The following is a 16,054-nucleotide window of genomic DNA, read 5'->3' on the forward strand; positions in this document are numbered from 1 at the left end:
TTTTGATGTTTTTAAGGAAATTTCAGTTTAAAGGTGACTGTGGAAGAATCATAAGTCTGGCATGTCATTTTTGGCATATTTACTTGCCACACCCTGTATATTTTGAAATACACCCTATAAATTTACAACATTCTAAAAGATAGAAAAAATGTATTATTTCGCTACAATTTTTTTCAAATTTTCTAAAACATCCAAATCGCAACGTTGCCAGCTTGACTCTTCGCAGGCGACTAGATTTTGACAAAAACTTGAAGAAAATTCCGAAACGATGCACGTTTGTTTTTCATAAACATCAATTTAAAGGTGGCTGTGGATGAATAATGAATTATTTTTAACATTTTTGACTGGCACACTCGGTATATGTAAAACATCTACAACGTGACAACACTGTATTTTCACAAATTATGTTATTTTTCATGTTTCAATTTAAATTTAAAGGTGGCTGTGGAACAACCATATATCTATTTATCATTTTTAACATATTTACTTTCCACACCCTGTATATTTAAAATACACCCTATAAATTTACAACATTCTAAAAAGTAAAAAAAATAAATTTTTATTTCTTTATTTCGCTACATTTTTTTTTAACTTTCTACAACATTCAAATTGCAACGTTGCCAGCTTCACTTCGCTTAGGTAGGCGACTAGATTTTGACAAAAATTCAATTAAAAATTTAAGGAAAATTCTAAAACGATGCGCGTTTGTTTTTTATAAACGTATCAGTTTAAAGGTGGCTGTGGAAAAATAATGAATTACTATTTTTGTCGGGCACATACCGTATATTGAAAAAAAGTCACAAAAACTTGACAACACTGTATTTTCAAATTACGCCATTTTTGATATTTTTAATAAAACTTCAATTTAAAGGTGAGTGTGGAACAATCATATGCCTAGCATGTCATTTTTGCCACACCCTGTATATTTAAAAATACACCCTATAAATTTCCAATATTCTAAAAAGTAGAAAAAATTAATTATTATTTCTTTATTTCGTTACAATTTTTTGTGAACTTTCTACTAAAACATCTAAATCGGAACGTTGCCAGTTTGATTTTACTCAGGCGACTTGATTTTGACAAAAATTCAATCAAAAACTTGAAAAGGATGCGCGCTTGTTTTTTCTAAACGTATCAGATTAAAGGTGGCTGTGGAAGAATAATGAACTATTATTTTTGTCAGGCACACTCTGTATATTTAAAATAAGTCACTTGACAACACTGTATTTTTACAAACTACATGGTTTTTGATGATGTTTTTAAAGTCGTTTCAATTAAAGGTGTTTGTGACATATTTACCCACCACACCCTGTATATTTCAAAATATCTTTTTTAAACTTATAAAAAGTAGAAAAAATATATTATTTCTTTTTTATTTTGGTACATTTTTTTTTAAATTATCTACTAAAAAATCCAATTCGCAACGTTGCCAGTTTGACATTGCTCAGGCGAAAAAAATTCAATCAAAAACTTGAAAAACATTCCGAAACGATGCGCTTTTGTTTTCTATAAACGTATCAATTTAAAGGTGGCTTGAATAATGAACTACTATTTTTAACATTTTTGTCTAGCACACTCAGTATATTTAAACAATCACATTACACGTTACACCCTGTATATTCAAAATTAATTTACGATGTAAAAAATTGTTTTTGATTTCTTTATTTTGCCCAAAATTTTAAATCGCAACGTTGCCAGTTTGTCTGCCATGGCGACTTGATGCGCGTGTTTGTGTGCGAAAACCGGGGAAGCACTCGACTTGAGTTATAAATAGTAGGCGGTTTTGCGTTGCGTGCATTCGTGTAACAACGCACTAGCAAAATGTTGCTTGATTTTGACGAATTTTTCGTGTTTTTGACCATTTTAATGGTGGTTTTTTCGTGTCTGAAGTATTTTTTTCAAAATTGTGGCGGGAAAATTCGAAAAATTGATCGAATCATCCCGAAAAGTGTCAATTACCATTTTACGAGGCAATGCAATTACTCGTGCGGTTTTTGCTTTCACACTGCCAAAACGTCGTTTGTTTTGGACTTGGGAGTGGCCAAAAGGGGGCTCAGGATGCTCAAAGAGGCAGGTGAGTCGGGGTTTCCCAGAATTTTTCTCATTGTTTGATTTTTTATCACTAAGAGATAATAAAACGATCAAACATCATCATGCTTTATTATTAGATTTTGCTTTGTTTGGGTGATTTTTTTAATTTCTAGGAATGGAAAAGATTAATTTCAGCGGCGGGGAACCATTTATTGTGACACGGGGCCGCCATTTGGGCGAAATGGTGAAATTTTGCAAAATGGTTCTGAAACTACCATCGGTTTCCGTGGTCTCAAATGGGTCCCTAATTACGGAAAAATGGTTCCAAAATTACGGCCAATATGTGGACATTATGGCCGTTTCGTGCGACTCCTTCAATGAGGACACTAACAAGGTAGAGTCTGTTCCAAATTGCTGGTCTAAAAAAATTGATTTAATTTTTTTAGGTCATTGGTCGTGGTCAAGGCACCAAAAACCACTTGGAGCAAATCCTAAAAGTGCGCAATTGGTGCGAAAAATACAAAATTTTGTTCAAATTGAACACAGTTGTCAATACTTACAACAAGGACGAGGATATGTGTGAACAAATCCGGCGGATCAACCCAATCCGGTAATACCATTTTATTTTTTATTAATTTTTAATTTTTTTATGCACATAAAATTTGTTTTTGAAATATGCGACTGGGACCAATATTGTGATCCCCCTGTATATGTACATTAAAAAATGAGTGAAAATTTAAACGATTTCTAATTTTTTTTTAACTTTTTAATAGTTGCTGTGGAACAATGGTCAAATGTCACTTTTGACATTAATCAGTCACACATTTTTTTACAAATTACATAATTTTTCATGTTTTTAAGGAAATTTGCCACACCCTGTATATTGAAAAATACACCCCATAATTTTACAACATTCGAAAAAATAGAAAAAATTGATTATTATTTTTTTATTTTGCTATAGTTTTTTTAATTGCTTGACTTCGCTCAGGCGACTAGAAAATTTTGACAAAAACTTGAAGAAAATTCCGAAACGTTGCGCGTTTGTTTTTTATAAAAGTATCACTTTAAAGGTGGCTGTGGAATAATGAACTACTATTTTTAGCATTTTTGTCTCGTACACTCAGTATATTTAAACGTGACAACACTGTATTTTCACAAATTACGTCATTTTTGATGTTTTTGAAGACGTTTCAATTTAAAGGTGGCTGTGGAAAAATTACATACCTAGCGTGTCATTTTTGACATATTTACCTGCCACACCATGTATATTTAAAAAAATTACCCTATAAATTATAACATTCTAAAAAGTAGAAAAAATTGATTATTATTTTTGACATATTTATTTGCCACACCTTGTATATTTTAAAAAATACACCCTATAAATTACGACATTCTAAAAAATAGAAAAAATTGATTAGAATTTCTCTAGTTTGCTACGATTTTCTTTTTAACTAAATTTTTGACATATTTACCAGCCACACCCTGTATATTTAAAAAATACACCCTATAAATTACAACATTCTAAAAAGTAGAAAAAATTGATTATTATTTCTCTAGTATGCTACAATTTTTTTTTAACTTTCTAAAACATCCAAATCGCAACGTTGCCAGCTCGACTTTGCTCTGATTTTGACAAAAATTCAAACAAAAACTTGAAGAAAATTCCGAAACGATGCGCGTTTGTTTTTTTATAAACATATCAGTTTGAAGGTGGCTGTGGACGAGTAATGATCTACTATTTTTAGCATTTTTGTCTGGTACACTCAGTATATTTATAATAAGTCACAAAAACTTGACAACACTGTATTTTCACAAATTACGTCATTTTTTATTTTTTTGAGGTCGTTTCAATTTAAAGGTGGCTGTGGAAGAATCACATACCTAGCGTGTCATTTTTGACATATTTACTTGCCACACCCTGTAAATTTAAAAAATTTACTCTATAAATCACAACATTCTAAAAAGTAATAGTTTCCTATAATTTTTACAATGTTGCCAGTTTGAAATCTGGCGACCATAAAAAATATGATTTAAAATAAATCAATTTTTTTGTTTATAATTTTTTTAAATAAATTATCCCAATTTTCAGGTGGAAAGTGTTTCAGTGTTTGCTCCTCGAGGGCGAAAACGCCGGTCCTGAAGCTCTGCGAAACGCCGAACACTTTTACATCGACGATTCAGCTTTCGAAAGCTTTTTACAGCGACATGAAACCGTCAAAAGCTTGGTTCCTGAATCCAACACAAAGATGCAAAACAGTTATTTGATTCTTGACGAATACGTTAGTGTTTTTTTTTTAGGTATTTCTGTGCTCAATTTTAGTTTCAGATGCGGTTTTTGGACTGCACGAGTGGCTCTAAAGTGCCCTCCAAGTCCATTTTGGACATTGGCGTTGAAAACGCGCTAAAATTTTCAGGATTTGACGAGGAAATGTTCAAGAAACGGGGAGGGTTCTACAAGTGGTCGAAGGAGGCCGAGAAATTCGCCTGGTAGCCATTGCAGTGCTGCCAACGTATAGTATTCCAACTACGCTTCATCTGGGGTGCCAACTTAAGCTTGTCAGTTTTGTATTCAATGTAATAAATCTTTAGTTTTACGAGTTTTTTTGACACTTAAACATGAAAAACCCTAGATTAGAGGTGGCGTTTATTGACCTTCAGGTCATATAATGAACCGGGTCTGTGAGACGTCCGTTTGTATTAGGGGAGCAGAAGCTGCCAACAGTAACGAAAAAAGAACCTAATTTGGTTATTTTTCGAATAAAATGAAAATAACTAAATTAATTTCATTCATGTGTGTGTGTATTATGGTAGAAACATTGGAGTCTCTCAGACCTCCAGTTTATGGGGGAAGCAGGAGTACCAAAAAGTCTTTTAACCTAACTAAATTTCACTAACATTGCAATTTTCTCGAAAAAGTCGAAACCATTGACACAACAAATTCGTGTTACCACACACAAATCGGGTCTAGAAAACCCGTTCCACTATCAGGATTACATAAACAAAAAAAGTTATTTAAAAAATACTCTAGTCCCAATGTATGCAACCAGTAATACAGCCGTGTAAATTAATTGCGTGCCATTGTCCACCATTTTGGATCTAGTGACTTTTCTAGTAACTTTCAGTGAACGTCACCAAAACAATGTAAACGTTTTTCGCTTCCACTGTGTTTATTTAATCGAATTTAATTGCAAAAATGCGCCCAAACATCCGCGTCGAGATCCAAAACAACCTCGTCGAGAGCATGGACGTGGACGAGAACGAAGAGGGCGAGATCTCCGATGGCGACTCCAAGGGGGCCCCAGGCCCATCCCCGGTCCAGTTCCCACCCCTCGAGGTGCGTTAACTAAAGAATTGTCAAAATCAAAATAGTGACTTTTAATTGCACAATTGGCAACTCCTACTTTTGACATTGACAATTGTTTATCCAAAATGCGTTTTTTTTTAGTGAAAGTGGCGCGAAATTTAAATTTTTGCAGGGGGCTTCGGGTCTCCTCGACAAGAAAGACAAGCTTGAGGAGCGCGCTCGGCGTTTTAGCCTCAACCCCGCCGAAATAAAGAATTTCACCGACGAGGATTTGCGCTTACTTCACGCCAGTTTGGGGATAAATGCCGCGAATGAGTCGAACGTGAAATTCGAGGTAATTCACATGCGAGGCATAGAACAAATGAAAGCCGGCGACATTTTAGCCTATTTCCTGGAATATGCCCCTGTTTCAGTCGAGTGGCTAGACGAGGAGTGCTGCAATGTCGTCTGGAAAGACGGAATTTCAGCAGCCAGGGCATTGCATTTCATGTCGAAGCCGGTCAGAGGCATGCCTGTGCGCGACGACACGAGCTATTTCGACACTATGCCCGACCAAAGCCTCCTCATTTTGAACAAAAACCGCGAAATTCAAATCCAGGAAGACATTGACCCAAATTCGGTCGATATCGCCGAAATCACCACAACCATCCCCCCGGGGTACTGGCGTTTGGGGGTGAAACCCCCAAAAAATAGCCTCCTCATGCGCTTCGCCCTCATCACCGACAAAAAACCCTTCAAAACCGAGCAATTCGCGCGATACTACAAACAAAGGTTGAAGGTTGGCAGCAGTGGGATTTTCGCCCGCAATAAGGACATGAAACGTCCCGGGGAAAACCCCTGGTCGGTATTGGCCCAAAACTGGGACGAGGACTCGCCATTCCGCGAAAAAGAACGAACCGAGCCGAAGGTCGAAGTCAAAAACGAGAGTCTCCGAGTGCGACTCGGCGCTAAACGAACACTTGTCGAGTCGAAAATCCCGCGCATGCGCATGTACGCCGATGAGGAAGAAGAGAAAATCAAACGGAAACGGATGTTGAAACGGATTAATACGCAAATTCGGAAGATTGATGAAGATAAATCGTCGAATTCGGATTTGAGATCGGTTTTGAATATGGCGAACCGGACACATGCCAAATTGGAGAAAACCGAACCGGAAGTGTTCGATTTGGGCACGCGGTTGAAGAACAGGAGCAAAAAAATGGTTTTTGAGATCAAAACCGAACCGGTTAAACCGCCACAGCGGCGCCATTCGGCCAGCGACGATGATTTTGATGATTATAAACATGATAAGCCGAGAAGTAAGGTGGCTGTGGTCATTAAAACGCAGAAGAAACCGGCCGTTGCCTCGGCTGTCGCCTGGTCCAAAGTGAGTGAAAGTGAGGAGGAGGAGGAGGAGGAAATTGAGGAGAAATCAATGTATAAGAGTCCCTTGAAGATTGAAATTAATAACGACCATTTTAAAAGAAAGTAATTTAATTTTTTTGTAAATTAATCAGAAAAAATGAAAAACAATTTGTTTGAGTCATCGTCACTCTTTTTGCTTTTTTCCCCCGAAACCATTGTCTCGATGTAGATGTCCGAATGGACGAAAACGGCGCTATAACCGACGAGTACGTTCCACGATCCGTTGTGTTTCTCCTCGAAGAGGGCTGCGTACAAGGTTGCTCGGTCTTCGTCATTGTCGTAAATCGAGTAGGCCTCTTCCAAACACTCCACAGCACTCACAATGTAAGTGACTGAAGGTACTTGTGTGTTGTTTGTGGCTTGGACCTGAGAAAATATCAAAAGACATATATTTAACCTACTCGCTACGGTGGCTCGGGTTGTAAAAATCACAAAACTTATAAAAATCTTGCTGAAAAAAATTCAAATAATTTCCATTTACGCTTACTAAAGAGAATATCAAAAAAATCGCATTTAAGCCAAACTAAAAAAATATAAAAAAAACGTATTTAGGAAGTCGCTTTTGTTGTTAAAATTACAAAACTACCAGAAATCTTGCTAAAAGAATATCAAAAAAATCGTATTTAAATTATATTGAAAAAATAAAAATATTTTTATTTAAGCCACTCGCTACGTTCGCTTGGGTTGTAAAATTTACAAAAATTTTATCAAAAAAATATCAAATAATTCTCATTTAAGCTTTACTAAAAAGAATATTAAAAAATTCGCTTTAAAGCCATACTAAAAAAAGATTAGAAAATTCCTATTTAAGTCATTCGCTACGTTCGCTTGAGTTGTAACAATCACCAAATTTACACAAATGTTACTGAGAAAACATCAAAAACAAATTCATTAACGCAAGGTTAAACAAAAACAAAAAAATTCACATTGAAACCACTCGCTACGTTCGCTAGAGTTGCAAAAATCAATAAATTTACAAAAATCTTACAAAAAAACATCATATAATTCTTATTTAAGCTTAACTAAAAAGAATAACAAAAAAAGCGCATTGGAGCCATACTAAAAAAGTTTAAAAAAACATCACTTAAGTCACTCGCTACGTTCGCTTGAGTTGTAGCAATCACAAAAATTACAAAAATCTTACTTAAAAAACATCAAAAATATATAAAAAACTTCAAATAATTTTCATTTAAGCTTTACTAAAAACAACAAAAAATTCGCATAAACATATTAGAAAAACAAAAATATTCTCATTTAAGCCACTCGATACGTTCGCTTGAGTTGTACAAATTACAAAATTTACAAAAATTTTACGAAAAGAACATCAAATAGTTCGCATTTAAGCTTCACTAAAAAGAATAACAAAAAATTCACATTTTAGCCATACTAAAAAAAAAATTAAATTTTTTTATTGATGTCACTCACTACGTTCGCTTGAGTTGCAGAAATTACAAAATTTACAAAAAGCTTACTTAAAAAACATTAAAAAATTCGAATTTAAGCCAAACTAAAAAATATAAAAAAAATCCCATTTAAGACACTCGCTGTGTTCGCTTCGGTTGTAAAAATTAAAAAACTACCAGAAATCTTACTAAAAAAACATAAAAAAATTCGCATTCAAACCATATTGAAAAAATAAAAATATTCTCATTTAAGCCACTCGCTACGTTCGCTTGGGTTGTAAAAATCATTAAAATTTACAAAAATTTTACCAAAAGAACATTAAATAATTCTCATTTAAGCGTTACCAAAAATACTAACAAAAAATTCGCATTGAAGCCATGCTAAAAAAAACATTAAAAAATTTTCATTTAAGCTACTCGCTACGTTCGCTTGAGTTGTAACAACCACAAAAATTTACAGAACTGTTACTGAGAAAACATCAAAAAATTCGCATTTAAGCCATACTAGAAAAACTAAAAAATTCTCATTGAATCACTCGCTACGTTCGCTTGAATTGCAGAATCACTAACTTCACAAAAATCTTACTAAAAAAACTTCAAATAATTTTCATTTAAGCTTTACTAAAAACAACAAAAAATTCGCATTTATACCATATTTAAAAGAACAAAAATATTCTCATTTAAGCCACTCGCTATGTTTGCTTGAATTGTAAAAATCACAAAATTTACAATAATTTTACCAAAAACCAACCAAAAAAAAATTAAAAATTCTCATTTATGTCACTCGCTACGTTTGCTTGAGTTGTAACAATTACAGAAATGTTACTGAGAAAACATCAAAAAAATTGCACTAAAAAACAAAAAAATTCGCATTTACGCCATATTAAAAGGACATCAAAAAATTCACATTTACGCCACTCGCTACGTTTGCTTGAATTGAGAAAATATCAAAATTTACAGAAATTTTAGTAAAAAAACATCAAATAATTTTCATTTAAGCTTTACTAAAAAAAATGACAAAAAATTCACATTGGAGTCATACTAAAAAAACTTTAAATAATTTTCCTTTAAGCCACTCGCTACGTTCGCTTGAGTTGCAAAAATCACTAAATTCACAAAAATCTTAATTAAAACACATCAAACAATTCGCATTTAAGCCAAACTAATAAAAAAAATTAATTCTATTTAAGACACTCGCTACGTTCGCTTGAGTTGTAAAAATCACAAAATTTAGAAAAATTTTACCCAAAAAAAAAAAACATTAAACAATTCTCATTTAAGCCACTCGCTACGTTCGCTTGAGTTGTACCAATCACAAAATATACCGAAATTTTACTAAAAATCCGCATTTAAGCCTCTCGCTGCGTTCGCTCGAGTTGTAAAAACTTACAGAAATCGTCGCTTTGGCCTTTGACTTTTCCTCCACTATCTTCCCCCCAAGCGCCAGAGCGGCAAAAACGATGAAACAACAAACTGTGACCAAAACTCGAGCCATGATTGTCTTCTACTAAATTTATTTTTGCCTCGACCACTCAATATATAACCCCACAAACACGTCAAAAATTCAACTGTCAACAAGTACAAGTGTTTATTGACCCAAACCAATTAGGGTTTTATCAGATTGTGTGATTTTTTCACGTAAACTGATCATAAATCATTGTTTTTTAACCTATTTACTCTCCTAAAGTTCGAAGAAGTGTTATCGACACGAGATCTGTGAGATAACTCGAAAAAAATAAGTAAAAATCGCTTCGAATTTATATTCAACATTGGTTGCTAGGCAACACTAGGGCACGGCCAATAGGAGAAGGCCATTTGTACCGTTGCTATGACAACTGTCATGAGAATTTGGAACGCACTCTGTTACAAACACTGGTTGCTAGGCAACACTAAGGGCACAGCCAATAGGAGAAGGCCATTTGTACCGTTGCTATGACAACTGTCATAATAATTCGGAACGAACTCTGTTACAAAATTCCGATCAAAAAGTCAACAATTGGGTCAGTTTGAGTATTTTTCCCACGATTAAAAACACTCGAGATTGTTTACCCCTCGGTATATAAGCACACTAAACTCGAGTTTTCTTCAAATTGAACCAAAATGTCGACTTTTGTGGTTCTTGTCGCTCTTTGTGCAATCGTAGCGAGTGCGAAAGTCTTGCCCAAAAGTGACACCCCTTCTGAGGTTGTGGTGAGTTTTTTGTTGTTTTTATTTTAGGTTGGTAGGACTGTAGAGTGTGTTTTACAGATTCACGCCACTAATGTGACTCAAGTCCCGTCAATACACTACATTGTGGACGCTGTTGAGTGTCTCAAGGAGGCCTACGCTGTGTATTCCGAGCCTGTGGATAAAGCCAAACTTTATTCCGAATTGTTCCAAGAGAAGCACAATGAGTCGGAGTGGAATGTTGCAGTTGGCTACACTGCAGTGCACATCAAGTCCAAGTGGTATGTGGAAACCACCGTCTCCGAAGGCGGGAAAAACAAGGACAAAAAGGACAAGAAGGATAAGGATACCAAGTTCCTAATTTTCTCAAAAGTGTAGTTAGTTAGAAAAATAAAATTTAGAATTTAAAATACTAGTTCAAATTTTTATAGTCAAAAAATATCAAATAATTCTCATTTAAGCTATAGTAAAAAGAATATTAAAAAATTCGCTTTAAAGCCATACTAAAAAAAAGATTAGAAAATTCCTATTTAAGTCACTCGCTACGTTCGCTTGAGTTGTAACAATCACAAAAATCTTACAAAAAAACATAATATAATTCTCATTTAAGCTTAACTAAAAAGGATAACAAAAAAATCGCATTGGAGCCATACTAAAAAAAGATTAAAAAACCCTCACTTAAGTCACTCGCAACGTTCGCTTGAGTTGCAGCAATCACAAAATTTACAAAAATCTTACTTAAAAAACATCAAAAAAATCGCATTAAAAAATATTAAATTTTTTATTTTATTTAAGCCACTCGCTACGTTCGCTTGAGTTGTAAAAATCACTAAAATTTACAAAAACTTTAGCAAAAAAAACATGAAATAATTCTCATTTAAGCTTTACTAAAAAGAATATAAAAATTCGCATTGAAGCCATACTGAAAAAAGATTAAAAAACTTTCATTCAAGCCACTCGCTACGTTCGCTTGAGTTGTAACAATAACAAAATTTAGAAAAATTCTACCAAATAAAATTCAATACTTTATTACTCAATAAATAAATAAAAAACAAAATTTCATTAACTAAATGTACACAATTTGAAGGATAAACACTGGAAATATTTGACACATGATATTGTTTCCTTAGTCTAGACTGATATTCACTGCTGAAAAAACTTGAAAAGTTAGAAAATAAACTTTCCTAAAACCACAAATTGACGTTTTAATTTGGCAATCTTGTCAAATTCAAACGTCAAATTTTTATACGCAATTGTTATTCACGTGTGACGGGCGAATCATGACTCCGCAGTTGCGTGAACACCTCCGATATGACAAATTTCAGTGTTGCCAATCGATTTTTTATCAGTCAAAAAACAAACCAACTCAAATTCAATGCTTTATTACCCAATAAATAAATAAAAAACAAAACTCCAACAACTAAATATACACAATTTGAAGGATAAACACTGGAAATATTTGACACATGATATTGTTTCCCTAGTCTAGTCTGATATTCACTTCTGATGCTGATCCCTATGAAAAAACATGAAAAAAATCCCCTGAAACGCTGAAAACTTACTCGTAATAGCGCACCGCTTTCATTTTAAAAGCCGTGGAGTTTTCCTTGCATTTATAGGCCAAAACCTGCTTGATTCGGCTAATTTCCACCATGGGGAACCTCGTAGCCACATATGCTAAAAAAAAAATATTTTTTTTCATTGAAATAATTGAAAAAAAAATTACAAATGATGGCTTGGACTTTGGAGCGGTCTAAAGCCGGCTTCACGGGTCTTTCCCCGCTTCCCGCCCGACTCCACCTCTGCCCCGTGACCGAACACGTGGCCAACTCCGCCGGACTGAACAAAATCGTCGCCAGCCCCCTTGTCAACTTCCTGTAGTCATTCCACTTGACACTCCGTAATTGATCCTCGTAGATTTCAATCCCTTCACCTAATTTCACCTAAATTTAAGTTGGTAGAAATGAACCGTGACGTGGGGGCTTTACCAGTCTATTTCTCCTGTCTCCTTTCTCCTCCGGCCAGTCGGACGAGCGTCGTCGACGCAGTCTCAAAGGGGCTATAATCAAACCAGAATCGTGTTGTTTTCAACTCACTTTATTAAAGAAAATTAATACACGGGATTAGGCGGTTTTGAGGGGCATTTTGAGGGGCTTGGGGCCCTCGTGCGCGCTCTGGACGTGTCTCCGGAGGTACAAATCCGTCTTGAACGGCTTTTTACACACCGGACATTGCACATAAGTGGGGTAATGAATGAGTTTCATGTGTTGACGCAAATTCGATAAATTGCTGTACACTCGGCCGCACTCCTCGCAAGGCCTGGGGTCCAGCGAGTGCAGTTTTCGGGTGTCTGCAACAAACAAAATCATCGCTGGACCCCAAGCTTGCAAAAAAACACACTCATACCTTGGGGGGAATCCTGCGACGGGGGCTCCTTGACGAAGTTCGACACCTGGGGGATGATCTCCATGCCGCCGGGAAACTCGGTGACATCCCCCTCGTCACTGAGGTAATCCGGGAGCTCCACTTTGGGCTCCTGGAGGGCGAAGGGGTTGATGGCGTCCTCCTTGATCTTCACCCCCTCGGACTTGCATTGACGCTTCGGAGGGGGGCTCGAAAGGGTTGAAACGTCCTGACTGGAAGTAACCGTGCTCGAGGAGGAGACTTTGTGTTTCAAGGGGGCGGTTTTAGATTGGGGGTTGAGATAAAGGGTGTTTTGAGTCTCATTTTCGGCCGAAGTGTCGGTTAATCCCCGGATTTTCAGCGATTCAGCGGTTTTCAGGAATGCGGACAAGTGGGCTTGAGCCACGTTGACCTCGCCGGCGTACATGAACTCCATTAGGGCCACGATGTGTCTCGCTTCAACGTCACGCATGAAAATAATCGGGTGAGAACAGGGATTCGTCTGAAAAAATTTTTTTTAAATGCAACCCGCAATACGTGAGTGTATATCGAGTTGCATGACCGGCAATAAAATCGCTTAATTGGGGTGAATTGTAATTAGTAATTGTAATTTAACATTGTAATTAGCACTTAAGTGTGGAAAAGCACACGTTTTGGTGTGTGTGTGAAATAATTCAATTGGCGGGAAATTCAAATCGGCCAAACGCCCTAATCGATAAAGCGACTCACTTTGAAGAGTTCTTTGAAAAAGGGGCTGCAGGCCGAGAGGACCACCTTGTGGGCTTGCATTCGTTGTCCCTCGCAGGCGATTGTGACGTCGGTGAAGTCTTCATCGTCCCTTAAAGCCTCGAATTGTGACGTAATATTCGCTTGAAAATTGTTCCATCTAAGACAAAATTGTTGATCATCGGCCAAAGCCATCGTTTTGACACGTTTGACACTCAATTTGATCGAATTTCGATGAAAGAATTGCTAGGTGGGAAGACCATCTCAGACATAAAAATAAACTACCTTTTAATTTTAATCAATATATGTCTACTTCTTTTGGCCAACCAAGAAAAAGAAGTTTCCCTGTTGGGAGGGAAGAATCCGGGGGTCTTAAACTCGAAAATAAGAATTTTGGCGAAATTGAGGGAAAAAAACTGGCCCATTTTTTTGTTACAAAATTTGGTATTTTTTATTTTTTTTTCGCTCCAAAATAATTAGAAAAAAAATGCGGCGAATTAACAAAACAGTGGAATAAATAAAACTGTGTTTATTATCCACAAATCAATCAAATTATGCAATAACAATTGTAAAAAAATCCTGGGATTTGTGTAAATTATGCAAACACGTTTAAGTTGGCAACCCTGATTGCGACTTTCTTACACGCAATGGAGCCCTCAAAAAAATACTGTACCGTATTTATACCCCCAGATTTATCAAATTGTAACCATACAAGTCGCTAATTGCGACAATAATCGCAAAAAATTTAATTTTCTGGTTACATAATCATCCGACATACGTTATTAGAGTGAGACAGCGCGATTGGGGCATGCGTATTTTGACAGTTTTTTTTGACATCTGACAGACGTCAGAGGTGGATGGCCAGACGGTTAAAATGTGAAAAAACCGTTGATTTTGTGTTGAAATAATGCAAAAGTGTGTGAAAAACTGAAAAAACAAGTGTCGCAACTGAAAACGCTGAAAATTGTTGTAGTTAAGTGTGAAAATGTGTTTCGAAATGTGAAATGTCAAAACGTAAGTTTTGGGGCGCATTGTGGGGGGCCCTTGACCAATTCCGGCTTAATTTAGTGTGAGTCATTAGTTTCAGTGCAAAAATGGTTCATTTTCATGAAATTGGTTCAAGGGTGAATTTCACTTTTAACACTTTTTGATGCAAGTTTGCGACTAATCAGTTTTCGATAATTGCAAGCTTTTTATCACAAAACATTATCAGCGAGATAACTAAACTAACACAGTTTAGTAGTTTTGGTGTATTTTAGTTTAAAGGTATTTAATAGGAATTAGTGATTTTTTTGCTAAATAAATGTCTGAAATGTGAGCAATTGCCTGAAATAAAACCCAAGAAACGTTGATGAATCACTCAATTTTTATACAAGAGTGAAACTGGAGGTGAACATCAGTTCAATGTTCAAGAACAAAATAATCAACGTTCATTTTTACAATTGTTGTAATTTTTTTCTTGCATAATTTGTCTAAAAACCAAGAAAGTGTAATCAATTGTGATAAAATTTAATCAGATTACATTTACGTCACAATTGCAAACTTTGTATTTGTTATTTATTAAGAGAAAACACCTTTTAAGGCAATGGAAACGACTTTTTCAGGTTTCAGCAATTTCAGAAAAAAATTCCACCACTGGATTAAAAATAATCTAAATCTTGCTTGAAGATTATTGTTTATGATTGTTGTCATTTTGAGTGTTAAATTTTCATAAGAATAAAGACCACTTTATTAATAATCGATAATGATTAAATTAGTGATAACAATTTGTTATCAGTTGTATTTATTTAAGACTAGTTATTCTAAGCAATCAGATAAAAATGGTCAGTTTAAGTGTAAAGTTTATTTTTTGTGCTTTTATTAAAATCAGTTGATGATGTAGTGATTTTTTTGGAGAAAATCAAGCCTTTTATAAGAATTTTTATTTTTTTTTTCTTGTGGTAAGTGTTACTTTTATAAAAAAAAAATAAGGTCAAAATAAGTTTTTTTTTAATTTGAACTCAAAAAAAAAATTGTATTAACATTCCAACAGCATGAAAGTCGTTTTATTTCTGTGATAAGAAACATAAATATGGTGACATGATTGTGATATGGGATTTTACAACTTTTGCGAAATAATGCGAGTCATTTATTTATTTTCCAAAATTGAGTCGTAATAATTCTGAAAATTATCCAAATTTGAAATTGTTGAAATGAGTATTGAATTTGATTTCTGAGGCATGAAACACCATAAAAATTGTAAAAATTAGAAATTTTCTGTAGTTAAATGTTTTTTGGTCATTTTCATTACCTCAAAATTTATTTTTTTTTTTAAATAGCCCCGAAAGTGGTGAAAAAAAAATTACGTGACACTCCGCATCTACGCATTCACTTATCACCTCCTCTTGCTAATTACCCTTTCATTGAAACATGAGATAGTTCAAATTGCAGTCAGTTTTTAGAGACTATTTTTTGGGATTTTTTTGATTTTTTTTTTCGAATTTTTTTAGGATCAGTGATAAGTGTTCGTATCCAAGCTGGCAGCCCCGGAAGGTACGAGTGGCGCCCAGCGCGCGCTCCCTTTAAGTGTTTCTTCACGGGACCAGGAAACCCTTACTGGTAGGTTGACTTTTTCCCA

The 16,054-nt window shown here is 35.2% G+C and overlaps 6 protein-coding genes across 7 annotated transcripts in view; 4 read left to right on the forward strand and 2 right to left on the reverse strand.

The window, feature by feature from the left end:
• Nucleotides 1–1,760: 1,760 nt before the first annotated feature.
• LOC123011227 (radical S-adenosyl methionine domain-containing protein 2-like) lies at nucleotides 1,761–4,625 on the forward strand. The gene is made up of 5 exons (XM_044408580.1): nucleotides 1,761–2,074; nucleotides 2,205–2,425; nucleotides 2,478–2,641; nucleotides 4,121–4,310; nucleotides 4,358–4,625. Exons 1-5 carry the CDS (start codon nucleotides 1,822–1,824, stop codon nucleotides 4,520–4,522), a joined length of 993 nt encoding a protein of 330 aa, XP_044264515.1. The 5' UTR covers nucleotides 1,761–1,821; the 3' UTR covers nucleotides 4,523–4,625.
• Nucleotides 4,626–5,148: 523 nt separating this feature from the next.
• LOC123011205 lies at nucleotides 5,149–6,861 on the forward strand. The gene is made up of 2 exons (XM_044408553.1): nucleotides 5,149–5,365; nucleotides 5,508–6,861. The coding sequence occupies exons 1-2, from the start codon at nucleotides 5,225–5,227 to the stop codon at nucleotides 6,804–6,806; spliced, it is 1,440 nt and encodes a 479-aa protein (XP_044264488.1). The 5' UTR covers nucleotides 5,149–5,224; the 3' UTR covers nucleotides 6,807–6,861.
• Nucleotides 6,791–9,703, reverse strand: LOC123011245. Its single transcript, XM_044408605.1, has 2 exons — nucleotides 9,533–9,703; nucleotides 6,791–7,105 (listed from the first exon to the last, which is right to left on the reverse strand). Exons 1-2 carry the CDS (start codon nucleotides 9,635–9,637, stop codon nucleotides 6,824–6,826), a joined length of 387 nt encoding a protein of 128 aa, XP_044264540.1. The 5' UTR covers nucleotides 9,638–9,703; the 3' UTR covers nucleotides 6,791–6,823.
• Nucleotides 7,417–10,720, forward strand: LOC123011235. The gene is made up of 2 exons (XM_044408593.1): nucleotides 7,417–10,332; nucleotides 10,390–10,720. Exons 1-2 carry the CDS (start codon nucleotides 10,243–10,245, stop codon nucleotides 10,684–10,686), a joined length of 387 nt encoding a protein of 128 aa, XP_044264528.1. The 5' UTR covers nucleotides 7,417–10,242; the 3' UTR covers nucleotides 10,687–10,720.
• Nucleotides 10,721–11,674: 954 nt separating this feature from the next.
• LOC123011214 (zinc finger protein 131-like) lies at nucleotides 11,675–14,614 on the reverse strand. Of its 2 annotated transcripts, XM_044408565.1 has the most exons (6): nucleotides 13,441–14,614; nucleotides 12,715–13,213; nucleotides 12,297–12,367; nucleotides 12,035–12,251; nucleotides 11,871–11,985; nucleotides 11,675–11,824 (listed from the first exon to the last, which is right to left on the reverse strand). In XM_044408565.1, the coding sequence occupies exons 1-6, from the start codon at nucleotides 13,630–13,632 to the stop codon at nucleotides 11,806–11,808; spliced, it is 1,113 nt and encodes a 370-aa protein (XP_044264500.1). In that variant the 5' UTR covers nucleotides 13,633–14,614; the 3' UTR covers nucleotides 11,675–11,805. The 2 variants fall into 2 exon arrangements, 1 of the variants encoding a protein (XP_044264500.1); XR_006413133.1 differs by lacking the exons at nucleotides 11,675–11,824; nucleotides 11,871–11,985 and having other exon boundaries at nucleotides 12,175–12,251; nucleotides 12,297–12,658.
• Nucleotides 14,268–16,054, forward strand: part of LOC123011187 (trafficking kinesin-binding protein milt) — a 29,873-nt gene continuing 28,086 nt past the window's right edge. Inside the window, exons 1-2 of the mRNA XM_044408532.1 lie at nucleotides 14,268–14,451; nucleotides 15,927–16,035. The gene's annotated coding sequence lies outside the window, so the exon portion shown is untranslated. The remainder of the gene's footprint in view (nucleotides 14,452–15,926; nucleotides 16,036–16,054) is intronic.

The sequence above is a fragment of the Tribolium madens genome, unplaced genomic scaffold (assembly GCF_015345945.1).
Source record: "Tribolium madens isolate multiple individuals breed KSU strain unplaced genomic scaffold, Tmad_KSU_1.1 Scaffold_19;HRSCAF=116;Tcas5.2_LG9, whole genome shotgun sequence".
In the NCBI taxonomy this organism is placed as follows: Eukaryota; Metazoa; Arthropoda; class Insecta; order Coleoptera; family Tenebrionidae; genus Tribolium; species Tribolium madens.